Source organism: Taudactylus pleione, unplaced genomic scaffold (genome assembly GCF_031769625.1).
Source record: "Taudactylus pleione unplaced genomic scaffold, aTauple2 ptg001106l, whole genome shotgun sequence".
Classification (NCBI taxonomy): Eukaryota; Metazoa; Chordata; class Amphibia; order Anura; family Myobatrachidae; genus Taudactylus; species Taudactylus pleione.
The window spans coordinates 578906-597237 of NW_028285507.1; the positions used below are offsets into that span (position 1 = coordinate 578906).

The following is an 18332-nucleotide window of genomic DNA, read 5'->3' on the forward strand; positions in this document are numbered from 1 at the left end:
TGCTTCCTATCACAGCACCACGATGGGATCTTATCAGTGCCACGCTCCCCATCACAGCACCATGCTTCATATCACAGCACCACACGTCATATCACAGTGCCACACTCCCTATCACAGCACCACGCTGGCATCTTATCACAGTACCACACTTCCTATCACAGCAAAGCGATGGCATCTTTTAACAGCACCATGCTTCCTATCACAGCACCACGATGGGATCTTATCACAGTGCCACGCTCCCCATCACAGCACCATGCTTCATATCACAGTACCACACATATCACAGTGCCACACTCGACATCACAGCACCACGATGGCATCTTATCACAGCACCACGCTGACATCTTATCACAGCACCACACTCCCTAGAACAGCACCATGCTTCCCATCACAGCACCACGATGGCATCTTATCACAGCGCCACGATGGCATCTTATCACAGTGGCACGCTCCCCATCACAGCACAATGCGTCCTATCACAGCACCACGCTGGCATCTTATCACAGTACCACACTTCCTATCACAGCAAAGCGATGGCATCCTATCACAGCTCCACGATGGCATCTTATCACAGCATCACGCATCATATCACTGTGCCACACTCCCTAGCACAGCACCACGATGGCATCTTATCACAGTACCATGCATCCTATCACAGCACCACGCATCCTATCACAGCACCGCGATGGCATCTTATCACAGCGCCACGATGGGATCTTATCACAGTGCCACGCTCCCCATCACAGCACCATGCTTCATATCACAGCACCACGCTGACATCTTATCACAGCACCATGCTTCCCATCACAGCACCACGATGGCATCTTATCACAGCACCACGCAGCCTATCACAGCACCATCCTGGTATCCTATCACAGCACCATGATGGCATCTTATCACAGTGCCACGCTACCCATCACAGCACATGCATCATATCACAGTGCCACACTCCCTAGCACAGCAGCACGATGGCATCGTATCACAGCACCATGCTCCCCATCACAGTACCACGCTGGCATCTGATCACAGTGCCACGCTACCCATTACAGCACCAAGATGGTATTTTATAACAGCACCATGCTTCCTATTACAGCACCACGCTTCCTATCACAGTACCACGCTGGCATCTGATCACAGCACCGTGCTCCCTATTACAGTACCATGCTTCCTATCACAGTACCACGATGGCATCTTATCACAGCACCACGCTCCCAAACATAGCACCATGACGGCATCTTATCCCAGCATCACGCTGCCCATCACAACACCATGATGGCATCTTATCACAGTACCACGCTTCCTATCACAGCAAAGCGATGGCATCTTATCACAGCACCATGCTTCCTATCACAGCACCACGATGGCATCTTATCACAGCACCGTGCTCCCTATTACAGTACCATGCTTCCTATCACAGTACCACGATGGCATCTTATCACAGCACCATGCAGCCTATCACAGCACCACGATGGTATCTTATCACAGTACCATGCTCCCCATCATAGTACCACACTGCCCATCAGAGCACCACGATGGCATCTTATCACAGCACCACGCTCCCTATCATAGCACCATGATGGCATCTTATCCCAGCATCACGCTGCCCATCACAACACCATGATGGCATCTTATCACAGTACCACGCTTCCTATCACAGTACCATGCATCCTAACACAGTACCACAGATCTTATCACAGCACCACACTCCCCATCACAGCACCACGATGGCATCTTATCACAGTGCCACGCTCCCCATCACAGCACCACGCTCCCCATCACAGCACCACAATGGCATCTTATAACAGCACCACGCTTTCTATCCCAGCAACACGCAGCCTATCACAGCACCACGATGGTATCTTATCACAGCACCATGCAGCCTATCACAGCACCACGATGGCATCTTATCACAGCACCACGCTCCCAATCACAGCACCATGATGGCATCTTATCACAGCACCAAGCTTCCTATCACAGTACCACGCTTTCTATTACAGCACCACGCAGCCCATCACAGCACCAGGCTCCCTATCACAGCGACACCCTTCCTATCACAGCACCAGGGTTGAAGTCACTGAGCTCTTCAGAACACTCCAATTTGGATCACAAATGTTTGCAAATGGAGACTGCGTGGGTAGGTGCTTGATTTTATACCCCTGTGGCAACGGGTCTGATTGAAACACCTCAATTCTATAACTAACAGGTGTGGTTAAATACTTTTGTCCATATAATGTACATATGTATAATGATCCATGGTGTGTGTGGGGCGGTGGTATTGTCACAGTGAGGACTTATGGACACTGGTAGGTGTGGGCCCCGACACTGAGTATCTAATACCACTAGGGGATGGGGGGTAATACTGCTGAGCGATCTATTGACACTGAGTGTGAGCAACTGGTACAATGGGGGACTATGGACATGGCAAGGGGGGATGGTAAGGCACCCCCTATGCATATATATTTTTTTTTAATAACATTATTAAAAAAATAAAATAAAGAAATGCTAGTTTTTTTCCAAGTTACTTAAGCTGGGTACACACTACACAATCCATTGCACGATATGTTGTTCCGACACAGACTGGAACGTTATATACCCTGCATATTGCATACGTCCGATCGCACGTGCTCGCGGCTCATTCTGTGCAGCACAGCAGATGGGACAATGCAATGAACTATGCCATTCTGCTAAACACATCGTGCCATCATGGGTACACACATCGTGCCATCATGGGTACACACACCGAGCTTTAGATCATGTTTCTGTCCCAGTCAGCCGTTTGCTCTGAACGACAGCTGAAACTCTTGACCATGTCTGCACACTTTTCAGCATTAAATTGTTGCCACAGGATTAGCTGATTAGATAATTGCATTAGCGATCAGGTTCAGATGTGGCTCCAATAAAGTGGCCACTGAGTGTGTATAGACAGATTACATTATATATATATATATATATATATATATATATATATATACACATACATACATACATACACACACATATATATATATATATATATATATACACATACATATACACACCTACACACACACAGTAACGACGGGTAGCTACTGCTAGTGTGTGGGTAAGTGCACCCGTGAGGTTTTACCTGGAGGTGCAGAATTTTTTTTTTTCTTGCCTGCTGGGAGCTCTTTATTCTCGCACCTCCAGAGCAAGTGAGATTTTTCTGGAAATCATTAATTTTATGAAAAAAAATCAGTGGGATTTGCTCTGGGATCCCGGCGGCTCCCCCCGAGGACTAATTAAGCAAGTGGAAGTTTCCAATTATCTTAATTAGTCCTTAATTACTCACCTTCTGCAGCGCTATCTTCTTTATCCAGCATCGGAAGCCGGCTTTTCTGCAGCAGGGTGAGTCAGTGTGTCCCCCCGGAAAGGGTGCTGGGAGAACTACATCTCCCAGCAGCCCTTGCTCCTGCCACCAGCCCCCTGGACTCCCAGCAGCCCTCTCTCCAGGTGAGAAGGCAGAGGGGAGGCCACCAGGAGCCGCAGAGACCACTGGGCAGGTAAGTGCACACTATTTTTAACGCGGCGTGGGGTTTTCAGTGCTGAAAACCCCACAACCACTTTTTTTTTTTATTGGATACCGTGGGTATTGAGAGAGTGCACACCCGCGGTAATCCAAAATTGGGCGCAAGGTTTTTCCCTCACTAAACCTCACATCCAATTGAATATGCCCCTGAATGTGTGATCAAAGTATTATGTGGAAGGGGACTCCCGCACCTGGGTGTCAGTGAGGTCAGTCTGTTTATAGCCGCACAGGTAGTATGGTGGCCACGCCCCTTCCCTCCCACAACTGGGCGTCAGTCAATCTGCTTATAGCCGCGCAAGCATTGCGGTGGCCACACACCTTCCCTCCCTTGTAGTCCTTTCCGGTACTGGGATGCTCCAGAGCCTGCCAGTCACAAGCTCCGCCCCCAAGATTACACAAGGTGCTGCTGCTTGAAAAAGCCCAGTAAGATATTGCTCCCCGACGAGAAAGGCTAATTATATGCACACACCTCTATGTCACCCGGAGGATCTCAAGGAACATTTCTGTGAAAACTCGATCAAAATCGGTTCACTAGTTTATATTTATCGCAAACACACAAACAATATTTTATAATATATATATATACACACATACATACATACTCTATGTAGGTGGAGTGAGTTCCTAGCCTATTAATAATATATGGACAATAGGCGAGTTGCCATTTCTGGGGAAAAAAATAAAAAATGAGTTAGAAATGCTGCCAGCAGGTGGCGCCACTTGAATAGCATCACAATTGTGCAATGTGTTCTTTGTGGTCAACAAGTTCCCATTGGAAGAGCAGCATTCCCTATAGAAGTAGGTAACGTGGTAGGTGGCACAGCCAGCACAGGGCGTATAACGCTGCCTTTCAGCTCTGACATCTGCTTCCTCAAAAGACAAAAACCCCACAAGTTGCATGGGGGCATTATTACATAGATTATAAAACATCAAACTCGACTTTGAAAAGGGGGATATTCATGGGCACCAAGGAGTTTCATGACTAAGCCAAATCCTGGAATACGGGCCCAGAAATCTATTATCCTTATGTTTCCCAGTCTAATACTCCTTTATTATACACAAGACTGGTTTTAATCACATTAAATTGTTTTTGTTTTTTTTGAGAAAGGACAGGGAGCAGCCCGTCCGTCTTACAGCATTGCGCTTGTGACCGCACTCAGTATGGGCGAGGGGCTGGCAGCACAGTGGGCACAGTAACATGGGCAGCTGGGGTACAGAAGAATGAACAATGTATTGTTCAGACACAAACATGCAGCCTTACAGGTCAGACTAACAATGGACACTGGATAAAGCTCTATGTGTGTGTGATGACTGGTGATTGTAATGGGAATAACAGTCATATAGGTCTCTGCTCTTTATAAAAGACAGCGCAGCGTACTTACAGGGGCTAACAGTAGTGCGATAATAAACCAGCTGAGAGGGGACCTTGTACACAGGCCGGTGGCACCTTATGACGTTTGTACAAAGCTGAAGTCTGGGGAAATCCTGTTATCACCTTTGTATTCCAAATATACTGCACACAGGTCATAAATAACCAAAATGTAATGTTTCTTCCAATTCCCTAACCAATGGGCTGTAACGTTTAGTTTTTTACCTGTGTCACCATGGACAGTAAGACGCATCCAATACTGTTTGTATAATACAGACATTCGTAGTTTAGAGAAGCAACTTATCACAGTTATTTATGCTTTTGATCACCGTAACTTATGTAGCCTAGGCCAGCGGTCTCCTACCCATACAGTCCTTGTGGGGCTTGAACAGGTTACCAGACTCAAACAAACGTATCTAGGACAGGATGGCCCAGATCTGGCTCTTCTTGTGTTCCTCCTCTCCCGTGCCAAACTCCAGCCTCTTTATACAGGTTTTTAATTATTACATAAATAAACCCTATATTTTCATAATACAGAGACAACACAGATCCAGGAAAAGCCAAGAATAAGCTTCAGGCCTGTGGTTGTATCATAAGCCTGACCTCTATGGAAGCTCTCGTTATTCTCCTAGAGCAGAACATCCCACTCACGTACAGAGCTCAGCAGACGCGTTTCACCCACCATAGCACGATAAAACGTTCCATTAAGTCACCAATAGAAAGTTGCTCCAAAGAAGTGCAACAAGGGATAGAAAATAAACTTGTTTTAGTTAAATTACATCCTGCAATATTGAACAGTAAAATCATGTGAGCTCCAGCATTTATTAAAATCTTTTAAAGTTCATAAACGACAACAAAGTTACTGTATAATTGATGGCATATAACAGCATGTCCTCCGTCTAAATGAAATACAAAAGATTTTAACATTTTTTTTTTTTTTTTCATACAAAGAATTTGTTTAAATTTATTGTGACGTATATATATATATATTTGTTACATAAAATTTGCTACAGCAAAGTATCTTAAACTTTTCTTGCACGTCAGAGTGGACAAAAGACTGAAACGCTCCTCGGTCGTCTTATTACACCACTGTGCAAAAAACGCTCGCCAACCTAAAGACAAACACAGAGTGCCGACTTGTACATCTCCGAGTTGATAATAAAAAGTCTTCTCAAAGTGTAACTGTCCGATATACTAAGCAGGAGCAGCCATATTGTGGGCTGGTCCAATATTCACCAGAATGCGGCCTATGAATCCACTAGAAAACGAGGCACGAGGTCCTACACTGCAAACCTCTGATGTCACCGGCTCCTAGTGAATTGTCCGGAGTATATGCTCAGCCCACAAAGTGGCTGCCTCTGCCCTGTTTAGGCCACACGGACAACTTTAAACAGATTAAAAGGAAGTTACGCCAGTGATCTAAACCTCCTAGTATATAATCAATATTGATCCGTATTAAAAACAACTCATCCTTTTTTTTTTTTTTTGTGCATGTAGATGGAACAGGAAAATTAGACTAGATTATCTGAAATGGTCTAAATGTGCTGCTTTAAGACAGGTCACTGAGATAGGTTATATATACACATATATACTGACGTGTACAAACAAGAGATCAGATGGACACGCATAAACCATAAAGAATAGAGTGGCTTCATTTGATGGAGGAAAACTATAAAAAAAAAAAAAAAAAACTGGAAGGCGAGCGTGTAAGCCATTCAGTCCCACACAAACAAGACAATGCCCAAACACTACTGGCTGGTTCACCTACCGTCAAAACGCGTCTCGCGCCGGGGACTTTGGCCTTTTACGTGAAGCAGATTAAACATCCATCAGAAAAGAGTAAAATCTAAAACAAAAACCAGTGGCAGCTTCTATCATCAGCCTCCTGTCATGGGAACAAATTACTGCGGCCAACAGTAGTTTATCCTCCATTTACTAATATAGTATACAAAAATAAAACCAGGCAGTGAGCTCTCACAGGAAATCATGGTCATTTTCATAATGCAGCCAAAATATTCACTGTGGAGCAATTTATTCATTTATTTATTTTTTTTTGCTAAAGTTGAACCTTTTCAGCCATTTTGATTGCATCGGAAAAAAAAAGAAAAAACAAAAAAAAACAAACAAAAAAAAAACAACCGAGCCTGAAAACAGAACTAGTTAAGGAGTCATAGCTATAGTCACTTTTTATTTATCATGTTCCATTAAAAAAATACTGACCAGAATTTTTTTTTTTTCCTTTTTAAGAGAGCAGGCGGAGCGATACTAAAATCCATCTTGAACATAAGTGACATAATTAAAGTCAGTATTAAACACTTTGAAAGACAAGACCAGCTGGATATCATCACTCCAGGAGATGTGCTATACACTTTACAGTCTTGTCATGTAACAATGTTCTCCCCCCTCCCCCCAAAAATAATAATTATAATAATAATAATAATAATAAAAAAAAAATAAAGTACATGTGAAGGGGCGGTATACAAAACCAAGGCACAGGGGTCTAGCTAATTAAATGTTGCACTCCAATTTAGTTCTACCTGTTATTAGTAAATCTGGCGGCAGATGTTACCTTATTATTACATGATTGGTAGCTGTATTGTCAACTAGACAGAATTTCACACAAAGAAAGAAGGAGAAAAAAAATAAAAAAGTTTAAATCCAAGCTAGGTAATGACAAGTAGCCGGTATCTTCACACGGGGGGGGGGGGGGGGGGTCAGCAGAGGAAGAGACGCCACAGAGCGCCACAAATTGGAGGAGGCAACGAGGGTTCTTGCATTCTCTACCTTACTAAGTGCAACATCTCCCAGCGCAGTCACACAACACAAAATAAAAGGGAGTGTGGTTGGGTAAAATATTACTTAAAAACGGTGAGGAGGTGGACGGGAAAACGAGACGCAAAACGTAACAAGTAGTAGAAACGAAAACAAAAAGATCAGTGGTCTAGTATTCTGCCTTACGGCACAAACCGCGCCGTTGTGCCGGGATACAAGGGTCGGTGCAAACTGCTTGCATGGAAGATGGCGCTCTAGGCTTCAGTCAGCTGTGCGGAATGAAGGAATTAGGTAACCGTTTTGACGTAAGATGGTCTCAGCTTCAGCCCATCTGAAAACAGAGTGCAAAGATCCCAATGTGAGCCCTGATGCCGTGTCGTCCTAACACACATCCTAAAAGTCAGCAAACTCCTTTGCGCATTTCTCGGTAAGAGACACGCGGATATCCTCTTCCTCATAATCGTCAAAGTTGCTGGTGTCTCCAGGCCCTTTGCACTTTGGTATGAACGGAGCCTCCACCTAAAACCACACAGAAGGTGGAGTCAAGACAAATGTACAATAATACATGAGGAAATAGCAAAGCTATACCAGGCTACTCTAGGAGCAGGGTTTCCCAAACTCATTCCTCAGGGAGCACAGGTGTACTCATTACTGGCTGACACAAATAGATCCACAGGTGCAGCTAATTATTTCACTTGTAATCCTCTGAGGAGACCTGGAAAACATGCACTGTCAGTGCTCCCCTGAAGAGGGAGTTTGGGAAACACTGATCTAGGGTAACCATGGAAACAGATATCTTAAAAACACACACACTAATATATATATAACACACTAAGAAACCACTTAAAAATAAGGTTTGAGAAATCACTTTCCTTCTGCATCCGAAATGAACAAAATAACCTGTATAAATAACCTCCATATGGTCAGTAGTAAAGGATGGTACAAAAAACATGGTGGTTGGTAGTAAATTCCATGAATAGAGAACAGACCTAGATGAGAAAGTAATTGGCGCAGGTGTTCTAAAATGTGTTCCGGATGGATAAAGATAACTGAAGAATCGCTGTGACTACATAGACCAAACATGCAGATGAAACTGGTCACTGTGTATAATATAGCCGGAATAATGGAGTCTATATTGTACACAGGATAAATAATTCTCGTTATGCAACGCCAGGCGTCATCTCCGCATTGATCAATAATGCACCATATTAGTGATCATATTTCATTAGGGATAACGTATTACGGGGGCTCCAAGGATTTTTTTTTTTAAGAGAAAAACTTGCATGGCGCGGCTAAGTCACAAGGTCCAGTATGGGGACTGGTGTATTTGGACAGACCTGTAATATACCCTGATCTTTGGCGAGGATTGCAGCCTGCCATCATCTAAATACATACAATTAATGGAGGGATCGCATGTGCTGAGACTGACATGCACAGTAGGGAGGCCTGGTTGTACTCTAGACACGAGGGTCCTAAACTAAGGTACTATTTAAGTTACCTGTGCTCAAGCATGGATATCCTTAAAACCTGGACTGTAATGATGGAGTTTGAGAACATCTGCTCTAGAAAATCAGTTCAACTCACAAAAGGTCTCCACTGTGTCTAGGAGCTAGATTAAATAAAATTTGTTTTTCATGTAGCTATACATTACTTCTGTTATTATAGGTATAAGGAACACAGCTTTCATGTAGCTATACATTAGTTCTGTTATTATAGGTATAAGGAACACAGCTTTCATGTAGCTATACTTTACTTCTGTTATTATAGATATAAGGAACACAGCTTTCATGTAGCTATACATTACTTCTGTTATTATAGATATAAGGAACACAGCTTTCATGTAGCTATACATTACTTCTGTTATTATAGGTATAAGGAACATAGCTTTCATGTAGCTATACATTACATCTGTTATTATAGGTATGAGGAACATAGCTTTCATGTAGCTATACTTTACTTCTGTTATTATAGGTATAAGGAACACAGCTTTCATGTAGCTATACATTACTTCTGTTATTATAGGTATAAGGAACATAGCTTTCATGTAGCTATACATTACATCTGTTATTATAGGTATAAGGAACACAGCTTTCATGTAGCTATACTTTACTTCTGTTATTATAGGTATAAGGAACACAGCTTTCATGTAGCTATACATTACTTCTGTTATTATAGGTATAAGGAACACAGCTTTCATGTAGCTATACTTTACTTCTGTTATTATAGGTATAAGGGACACAGCTTTCATGTAGCTATACATTACTTCTGTTATTATAGGTATAAGGAACACAGCTTTCATGTAGCTATACATTACTTCTGTTATTATAGGTATAAGGAACACAGCTTTCATGTAGCTATACTTTACTTCTGTTATTATAGATATAAGGAACACAGCTTTCATGTAGCTATACATTACTTCTGTTATTATAGGTATAAGGAACATAGCTTTCATGTAGCTATACATTACTTCTGTTATTATAGGTATGAGGAACATAGCTTTCATGTAGCTATACATTACATCTGTTATTATAGGTATGAGGAACACAGCTTTCATGTAGCTATACATTACTTCTGTTATTATAGGTATAAGGAACACAGCTTTCATGTAGCTATACATTACTTCTGTTATTATAGGTATAAGGAACACAGCTTTCATGTAGCTATACATTACTTCTGTTATTATAGATATAAGGAACACAGCTTTCATGTAGCTATACATTACTTCTGTTATTATAGGTATAAGGAACACAGCTTTCATGTAGCTATACATTACTTCTGTTATTATAGGTATAAGGAACACAGCTTTCATGTAGCTATACATTACTTCTGTTATTATAGGTATAAGGGACACAGCTTTCATGTAGCTATACATTACTTCTGTTATTATAGGTATAAGGAACACAGCTTTCATGTAGCTATACATTACTTCTGTTATTATAGGTATAAGGAACACAGCTTTCATGTAGCTATACATTACTTCTGTTATTATAGGTATGAGGAACATAGCTTTCATGTAGCTATACATTACTTCTGTTATAGGTATAAGGAACATAGCTTTCATGTAGCTATACATTACTTCTGTTATTATAGGTATAAGGAACACAGCTTTCATGTAGCTATACATTACTTCTGTTATTATAGGTATGAGGAACACAGCTTTCATGTAGCTATACATTACTTCTGTTATTATAGGTATAAGGGACACAGCTTTCATGTAGCTATACATTACTTCTGTTATTATAGGTATAAGGAACACAGCTTTCATGTAGCTATACATTACTTCTGTTATTATAGGTATAAGGAACACAGCTTTCATGTAGCTATACATTACTTCTGTTATTATAGGTATAAGGAACACAGCTTTCATGTAGCTATACATTACTTCTGTTATTATAGGTATAAGGAACATAGCTTTCATGTAGCTATACATTACTTCTGTTATTATAGGTATAAGGAACATAGCTTTCATGTAGCTATACATTACTTCTGTTATTATAGGTATAAGGAACATAGCTTTCATGTAGCTATACATTACATCTGTTATTATAGGTATAAGGAACACAGCTTTCATGTAGCTATACATTACTTCTGTTATTATAGGTATGAGGAACACAGCTTTCATGTAGCTATACATTACTTCTGTTATTATAGGTATAAGGAACACAGCTTTCATGTAGCTATACATTACTTCTGTTATTATAGGTATAAGGAACACAACTTTCATGTAGCTATACATTACTTCTGTTATTATAGGTATAAGGAACACAGCTTTCATGTAGCTATACATTACTTCTGTTATTATAGGTATAAGGAACACAGCTTTCATGTAGCTATACATTACTTCTGTTATTATAGGTATAAGGAACACAGCTTTCATGTAGCTATACATTACTTCTGTTATTATAGGTATAAGGGACATAGCTTTCATGTAGCTATACATTACATCTGTTATTATAGGTATAAGGGACACAGCTTTCATGTAGCTATACATTACTTCTGTTATTATAGGTATAAGGGACACAGCTTTCATGTAGCTATACATTACTTCTGTTATAGGTATAAGGGACACAGCTTTCATGTAGCTATACATTACTTCTGTTATTATAGGTATAAGGGACATAGCTTTCATGTAGCTATACATTACTTCTGTTATTATAGGTATAAGGAACACAGCTTTCATGTAGCTATACATTACTTCTGTTATTATAGGTATAAGGAACATAGCTTTCATGTAGCTATACATTACTTCTGTTATTATAGGTATAAGGGACATAGCTTTCATGTAGCTATACATTACTTCTGTTATTATAGGTATAAGGAACACAGCTTTCATGTAGCTATACATTACTTCTGTTATTATAGGTATAAGGGACACAGCTTTCATGTAGCTATACATTACTTCTGTTATTATAGGTATAAGGAACACAGCTTTCATGTAGCTATACATTACTTCTGTTATTATAGGTATGAGGAACATAGCTTTCATGTAGCTATACATTACTTCTGTTATTATAGGTATAAGGGACACAGCTTTCATGTAGCTATACATTACTTCTGTTATTATAGGTATAAGGGACACAGCTTTCATGTAGCTATACATTACTTCTGTTATTATAGGTATAAGGGACACAGCTTTCATGTAGCTATACATTACTTCTGTTATTATAGGTATAAGGGACACAGCTTTCATGTAGCTATACATTACTTCTGTTATTATAGGTATAAGGGACACAGCTTTCATGTAGCTATACATTACTTCTGTTATTATAGGTATAAGGAACACAGCTTTCATGTAGCTATACATTACTTCTGTTATTATAGGTATAAGGAACACAGCTTTCATGTAGCTATACATTACTTCTGTTATTATAGGTATAAGGAACACAGCTTTCATGTAGCTATACATTACTTCTGTTATTATAGGTATAAGGGACATAGCTTTCATGTAGCTATACATTACTTCTGTTATTATAGGTATAAGGAACACAGCTTTCATGTAGCTATACATTACTTCTGTTATTATAGGTATAAGGAACACAGCTTTCATGTAGCTATACATTACTTCTGTTATTATAGGTATAAGGGACACAGCTTTCATGTAGCTATACATTACTTCTGTTATTATAGGTATAAGGGACACAGCTTTCATGTAGCTATACATTACTTCTGTTATTATAGGTATAAGGAACACAGCTTTCATGTAGCTATACATTACTTCTGTTATTATAGGTATAAGGAACACAGCTTTCATGTAGCTATACATTACTTCTGTTATTATAGGTATAAGGAACACAGCTTTCATGTAGCTATACATTACTTCTGTTATTATAGGTATAAGGAACATAGCTTTCATGTAGCTATACATTACTTCTGTTATTATAGGTATAAGGGACATAGCTTTCATGTAGCTATACATTACTTCTGTTATTATAGGTATAAGGGACACAGCTTTCATGTAGCTATACATTACTTCTGTTATTATAGGTATAAGGAACACAGCTTTCATGTAGCTATACATTACTTCTGTTATTATAGGTATAAGGAACACAGCTTTCATGTAGCTATACATTACTTCTGTTATTATAGGTATAAGGGACATAGCTTTCATGTAGCTATACATTACTTCTGTTATTATAGGTATAAGGAACACAGCTTTCATGTAGCTATACATTACTTCTGTTATTATAGGTATAAGGGACACAGCTTTCATGTAGCTATACATTACTTCTGTTATTATAGGTATAAGGGACACAGCTTTCATGTAGCTATACATTACTTCTGTTATTATAGGTATAAGGGACACAGCTTTCATGTAGCTATACATTACTTCTGTTATTATAGGTATAAGGGACACAGCTTTCATGTAGCTATACATTACTTCTGTTATTATAGGTATAAGGAACACAGCTTTCATGTAGCTATACATTACTTCTGTTATTATAGGTATAAGGAACACAGCTTTCATGTAGCTATACATTACTTCTGTTATTATAGGTATAAGGGACATAGCTTTCATGTAGCTATACATTACTTCTGTTATTATAGGTATAAGGGACACAGCTTTCATGTAGCTATACATTACTTCTGTTATTATAGGTATAAGGAACACAGCTTTCATGTAGCTATACATTACTTCTGTTATTATAGGTATAAGGAACACAGCTTTCATGTAGCTATACATTACTTCTGTTATTATAGGTATAAGGGACATAGCTTTCATGTAGCTATACATTACTTCTGTTATTATAGGTATAAGGGACACAGCTTTCATGTAGCTATACATTACTTCTGTTATTATAGGTATAAGGGACACAGCTTTCATGTAGCTATACATTACTTCTGTTATTATAGGTATAAGGGACACAGCTTTCATGTAGCTATACATTACTTCTGTTATTATAGGTATAAGGGACACAGCTTTCATGTAGCTATACATTACTTCTGTTATTATAGGTATAAGGGACACAGCTTTCATGTAGCTATACATTACTTCTGTTATTATAGGTATAAGGAACACAGCTTTCATGTAGCTATACATTACTTCTGTTATTATAGGTATAAGGAACACAGCTTTCATGTAGCTATACATTACTTCTGTTATTATAGGTATAAGGGACATAGCTTTCATGTAGCTATACATTACTTCTGTTATTATAGGTATAAGGGACACAGCTTTCATGTAGCTATACATTACTTCTGTTATTATAGGTATAAGGAACACAGCTTTCATGTAGCTATACATTACTTCTGTTATTATAGGTATAAGGAACACAGCTTTCATGTAGCTATACATTACTTCTGTTATTATAGGTATAAGGGACATAGCTTTCATGTAGCTATACATTACTTCTGTTATTATAGGTATAAGGGACACAGCTTTCATGTAGCTATACATTACTTCTGTTATTATAGGTATAAGGGACACAGCTTTCATGTAGCTATACATTACTTCTGTTATTATAGGTATAAGGGACACAGCTTTCATGTAGCTATACATTACTTCTGTTATTATAGGTATAAGGGACACAGCTTTCATGTAGCCTTCTGCCTGGACATGAATTGTGTGGTTGTCACAAAGTTATGACCCAGACCCCAGACACCATCGGGGCCTGTGTAAGATGAGCTGCACTTTTCGGCACAGGGTTGGTTATAGCCACCTGTTCACTTGTCGATCCCAAAGTGCCCGCCGGCTACAGAAAACACCTCCACTGCTCAGCGCAGGTGCTGGATTTATTAAGAAATCCAATTGGTTATTAGATAAATGAGATACAGAAGACACCAATCTACAACTCGTATGGTTAATTTTCCAGATGAAAGGAAAATGCTGGGAATAGAAAATAATCGGGCGCGCTGGACGTGTAGATGAGATAATTAGGGCTGAGTGCAGAGAACTCGCCCACAAAAGAATGGGGGTGATCTGTTAATTGCAGGGTGTCTTGTGTAATTGATCCATAGGCAGATTATCACAACCATCGCTGTCACAGCTCGTAAAGACACACAAGCAGTTTCCTTTTATAACCTACAGAATATGTATCACGTTAACGTTCTATTGCTCCTTTAGTAAAGGCAGAACAGGTGGACATTAGGGTTGACATAAACAGCCTGTAATGCGCTCTATGGATCTACCAAAGGGATTTCCAACCCCTCTATCTCACCACCCAAAATACGTGTGCGCGCCTAAATATGATGGTGGTGGTCTCTATACTTTGACCTTACTCCCTCTTCATCAGGGTCTCTGAATCATCATATATACAGATGTGGCCGTCCAGCATGTCGGCGCTGCTCAGCTCAGTAATAGGGGAGAGCCGACATAGCTCAAAGTCTTTCACTAAAAGAAGTTGTGGTGGCTCGGCACACAACAGAGAGTGGACCCTCCCCAAAAACAAAATGCCTCTTATTCGCAAAGGGATGCGCATTAAATGATATGTGGCACGCCTATATTCTGTGTACAGCTGCGGGGTGTATCTGCATGTGAAACATTACAGTGTCAATGACGTGACTGAGTACGCGAGATCGGTCACACTTGCCGGTAATCGTTACCTTTCTCTGGTAAATTGCAATCCAATCTGTTGTAGCAAACCACTTGTGGTTCTTGATATCGTTCACCCCGTTCTTCAGATTGCCGAATCGTTTGGTCAGATCTACCTGCAGCAAGTTCCTTAGTAAGTCTTTAAGATCTGAGCTGAAGTGGGATGGAAACCGTACCTAGGCAGAGAGGGAACAGCGTTTACGTCACCGGGAAGCGCAGGTCGGAGACGCATCACTTAAAATACAGGATTATTTCACAGACTGTGATCAAGTATCAGCCAAGATTGTGTAGTTTAGCGTTATCGTTTGGTCACCACAACTAACACAGAAGGAAATCAGAAATGTCTGTGCCACTAATTAATGTGGTGCATTCATTTACCCTGATACTGGGGAAGGCCAGAGATCAGACAGGGAGGGGGCAATGTGTTGCGCAGACACAAGCACGTCACATGGGCGGTCAGGTCAGGGAGTAGTTCAATCATATACTGAATACCCTGTACAATCGGATCACATGATTGGTTGGGCAGCACAGACGGTGTAATGGTTAGCGTTACTGCCTCACAGCACTGAGGTCATGGGTTCGATTCCCACCACAGTTTGTATATTCTCCCTGTGCTTGCGTGGGTTTCCTCCGGGTACTCCGGTTTCCTCCCACACTCCAAAAATATACTGGTAGGTTAACTGGCTCCCAACACAAATTAACCCTAGTGTGTATGTGTGTACGCATGTGATAGGGAATATAGATTGTAAGCTCCACTGGGGCAGACTCTGATGTGAATGGCCAAAATATTCTCTGTAAAGCGCTGCGGAATATGTGTGCGCTATATAAATAACTGGTAATAAATAATAAATAAATGGTAATAAATTGGTTACAGCAGACCTGGTCAACCTGAGGCTCTACAGCGGCTGTCCCAGCATACCACCCCCCCCCCCCCACCACCACCACCAATCAGGTGGTAAAGCGTGCTGGGAATTGGCCAATCCTGGGCTACAGGCTGTCCTATGCCCCTCATGCCTCTTCTAGCGGGTGCTGCTTACACCAAGTCAGTGACGGGAACATTTAAAAATAAATAAACTCCTGCGCAGGGGAAAGAATGAGGGGGCAGAGAGAGAACCAACAGGAACCAGTTTTATTTCTCTTTTCGTCAACCGAAATAATAACTCACCTTTCCCGAAACAATTTTTTCATATATCTGAATGGGCTGATCAGCGAAAAATGGAGGATAACCAGCCGCCATTTCATAGATTAAGACCCCTAATGCCCACCAGTCAACTGCTTTGTTATAGCCCTGAAAAGAGAGAAAGGAACATGCTTTATGTAACGTACGCTGGGCGACACCCTCCGGGAACAAACGTGCAGTCACTATGGTAACAGCCCATGCCAGGATCTATGAGTGCCAGGAGCTGAACGACCCCTGGATCCCTCAGTGGTACATGGTAACTGGAGGCCAGGGACATCCAACACTGATGCGCTGAGAGAAGGGCACTTGGTGCGGCGTCTCATACAGGGTACGGTGTCAGAGAAGCTGGGAGGACATGAAAGCAGCGAGCGCGAGCTAAGTGGCACAGGACTGGCATCAGAAGGTAGGTTACTGGAAGGCTATCAGGACAGGCTATGAAATTGCTCAGCCCAGCCCAGCCCCCTGCTCTGCCCTGCCCAGCCCAGCCCCCTGCTCAGCCCAGCCCAGCCCCCTGCTCAGCCCAGCCCAGCCCCCTGCTCAGCCCAGCCCCCTGCTCAGCCCAGCCCAGCCCCCTGGCTCGCTCTCTCTGATCACTGGACGCGTCACTATTTGGTAAGAACAGGTGGAATTTCTCATTATGTCAAACACAATACTAACAATTTACTGGGGGTTTTTTTGCGTGTTGTTTCTGGCTCCTGCAATAAGTATTTGCGTATCATTGGTCCGGCAAGTATATAAAATAGGGACCCTTTATAGTAGGGAGTAGCAATTCGTGCATCTCATACTGTGCAGCAGTTACTTGCCTTGCTCAAAATGATTTCTGGCGCCAGGTACTCTGGAGTTCCACATAGCGTCCAAGTTCTTCCCTTTACTCTCTTGGCAAAGCCAAAGTCTGTGACCTGTATGAGATAAATGAAATGAGGAGCGTTCATCTATAGCCTATCGTACATAGCGTCATGTGCGCTACATATGGTGGAAAATAGACTCCCCGAGCTGCGCAGGACGGGAGAATGAAGTAGTTCCGTGTGGATGGTGAATGTCGGCTACGTATATGGATTCCTGCTCTCCTCCTACTACCCAGCTCCCCTACCTGACCAGCACAAGCTGCTGCCCGCCCCAGATGGCGTATGAGGGCATATAGGTAATACATTGTGTACACAGCATGCAAAATCCCCTTCCGCTAAAACACGGCAGGTCCACGGTAATGAGAGGTCGGCTTCTCAAACTGTGGTCACCATGATTTTTACTCCCTGAGAAATTCAGGTTACCGCAGCAATGAGAGAGTCTTCACTCGTTCAACTGTCTGAGTTCTGCGCTTAAAGGCCTTTCCAGCCTCTTTATGGTAAACCGCGCTAATGTCACTGAAATACACGTGATTGCAAACCGCGCTAATGTCACTGAAATACATGCGGCTGCAAACCGCGCTAATGTCACT

General features: G+C 41.2%; 1 protein-coding gene across 2 annotated transcripts in view; it reads right to left on the bottom strand.

Annotated features, from left to right (window-relative positions):
- Nucleotides 1-5719: 5719 nt before the first annotated feature.
- The window catches only part of PRKACB (protein kinase cAMP-activated catalytic subunit beta), a 71850-nt gene continuing 59237 nt past the window's right edge, over nucleotides 5720-18332 (bottom strand). For both annotated transcript variants that reach the window (XM_088461814.1, XM_088461815.1), the window contains exons 7-10: nucleotides 17701-17796; nucleotides 16883-17005; nucleotides 15729-15893; nucleotides 5720-8207 (exon numbers count right to left, since the gene is read on the bottom strand). In XM_088461814.1, coding sequence (XP_088317940.1) covers nucleotides 8082-8207; nucleotides 15729-15893; nucleotides 16883-17005; nucleotides 17701-17796 — 510 coding nt within the window. In that variant the 3' untranslated portion in view covers nucleotides 5720-8081. The remainder of the gene's footprint in view (nucleotides 8208-15728; nucleotides 15894-16882; nucleotides 17006-17700; nucleotides 17797-18332) is intronic.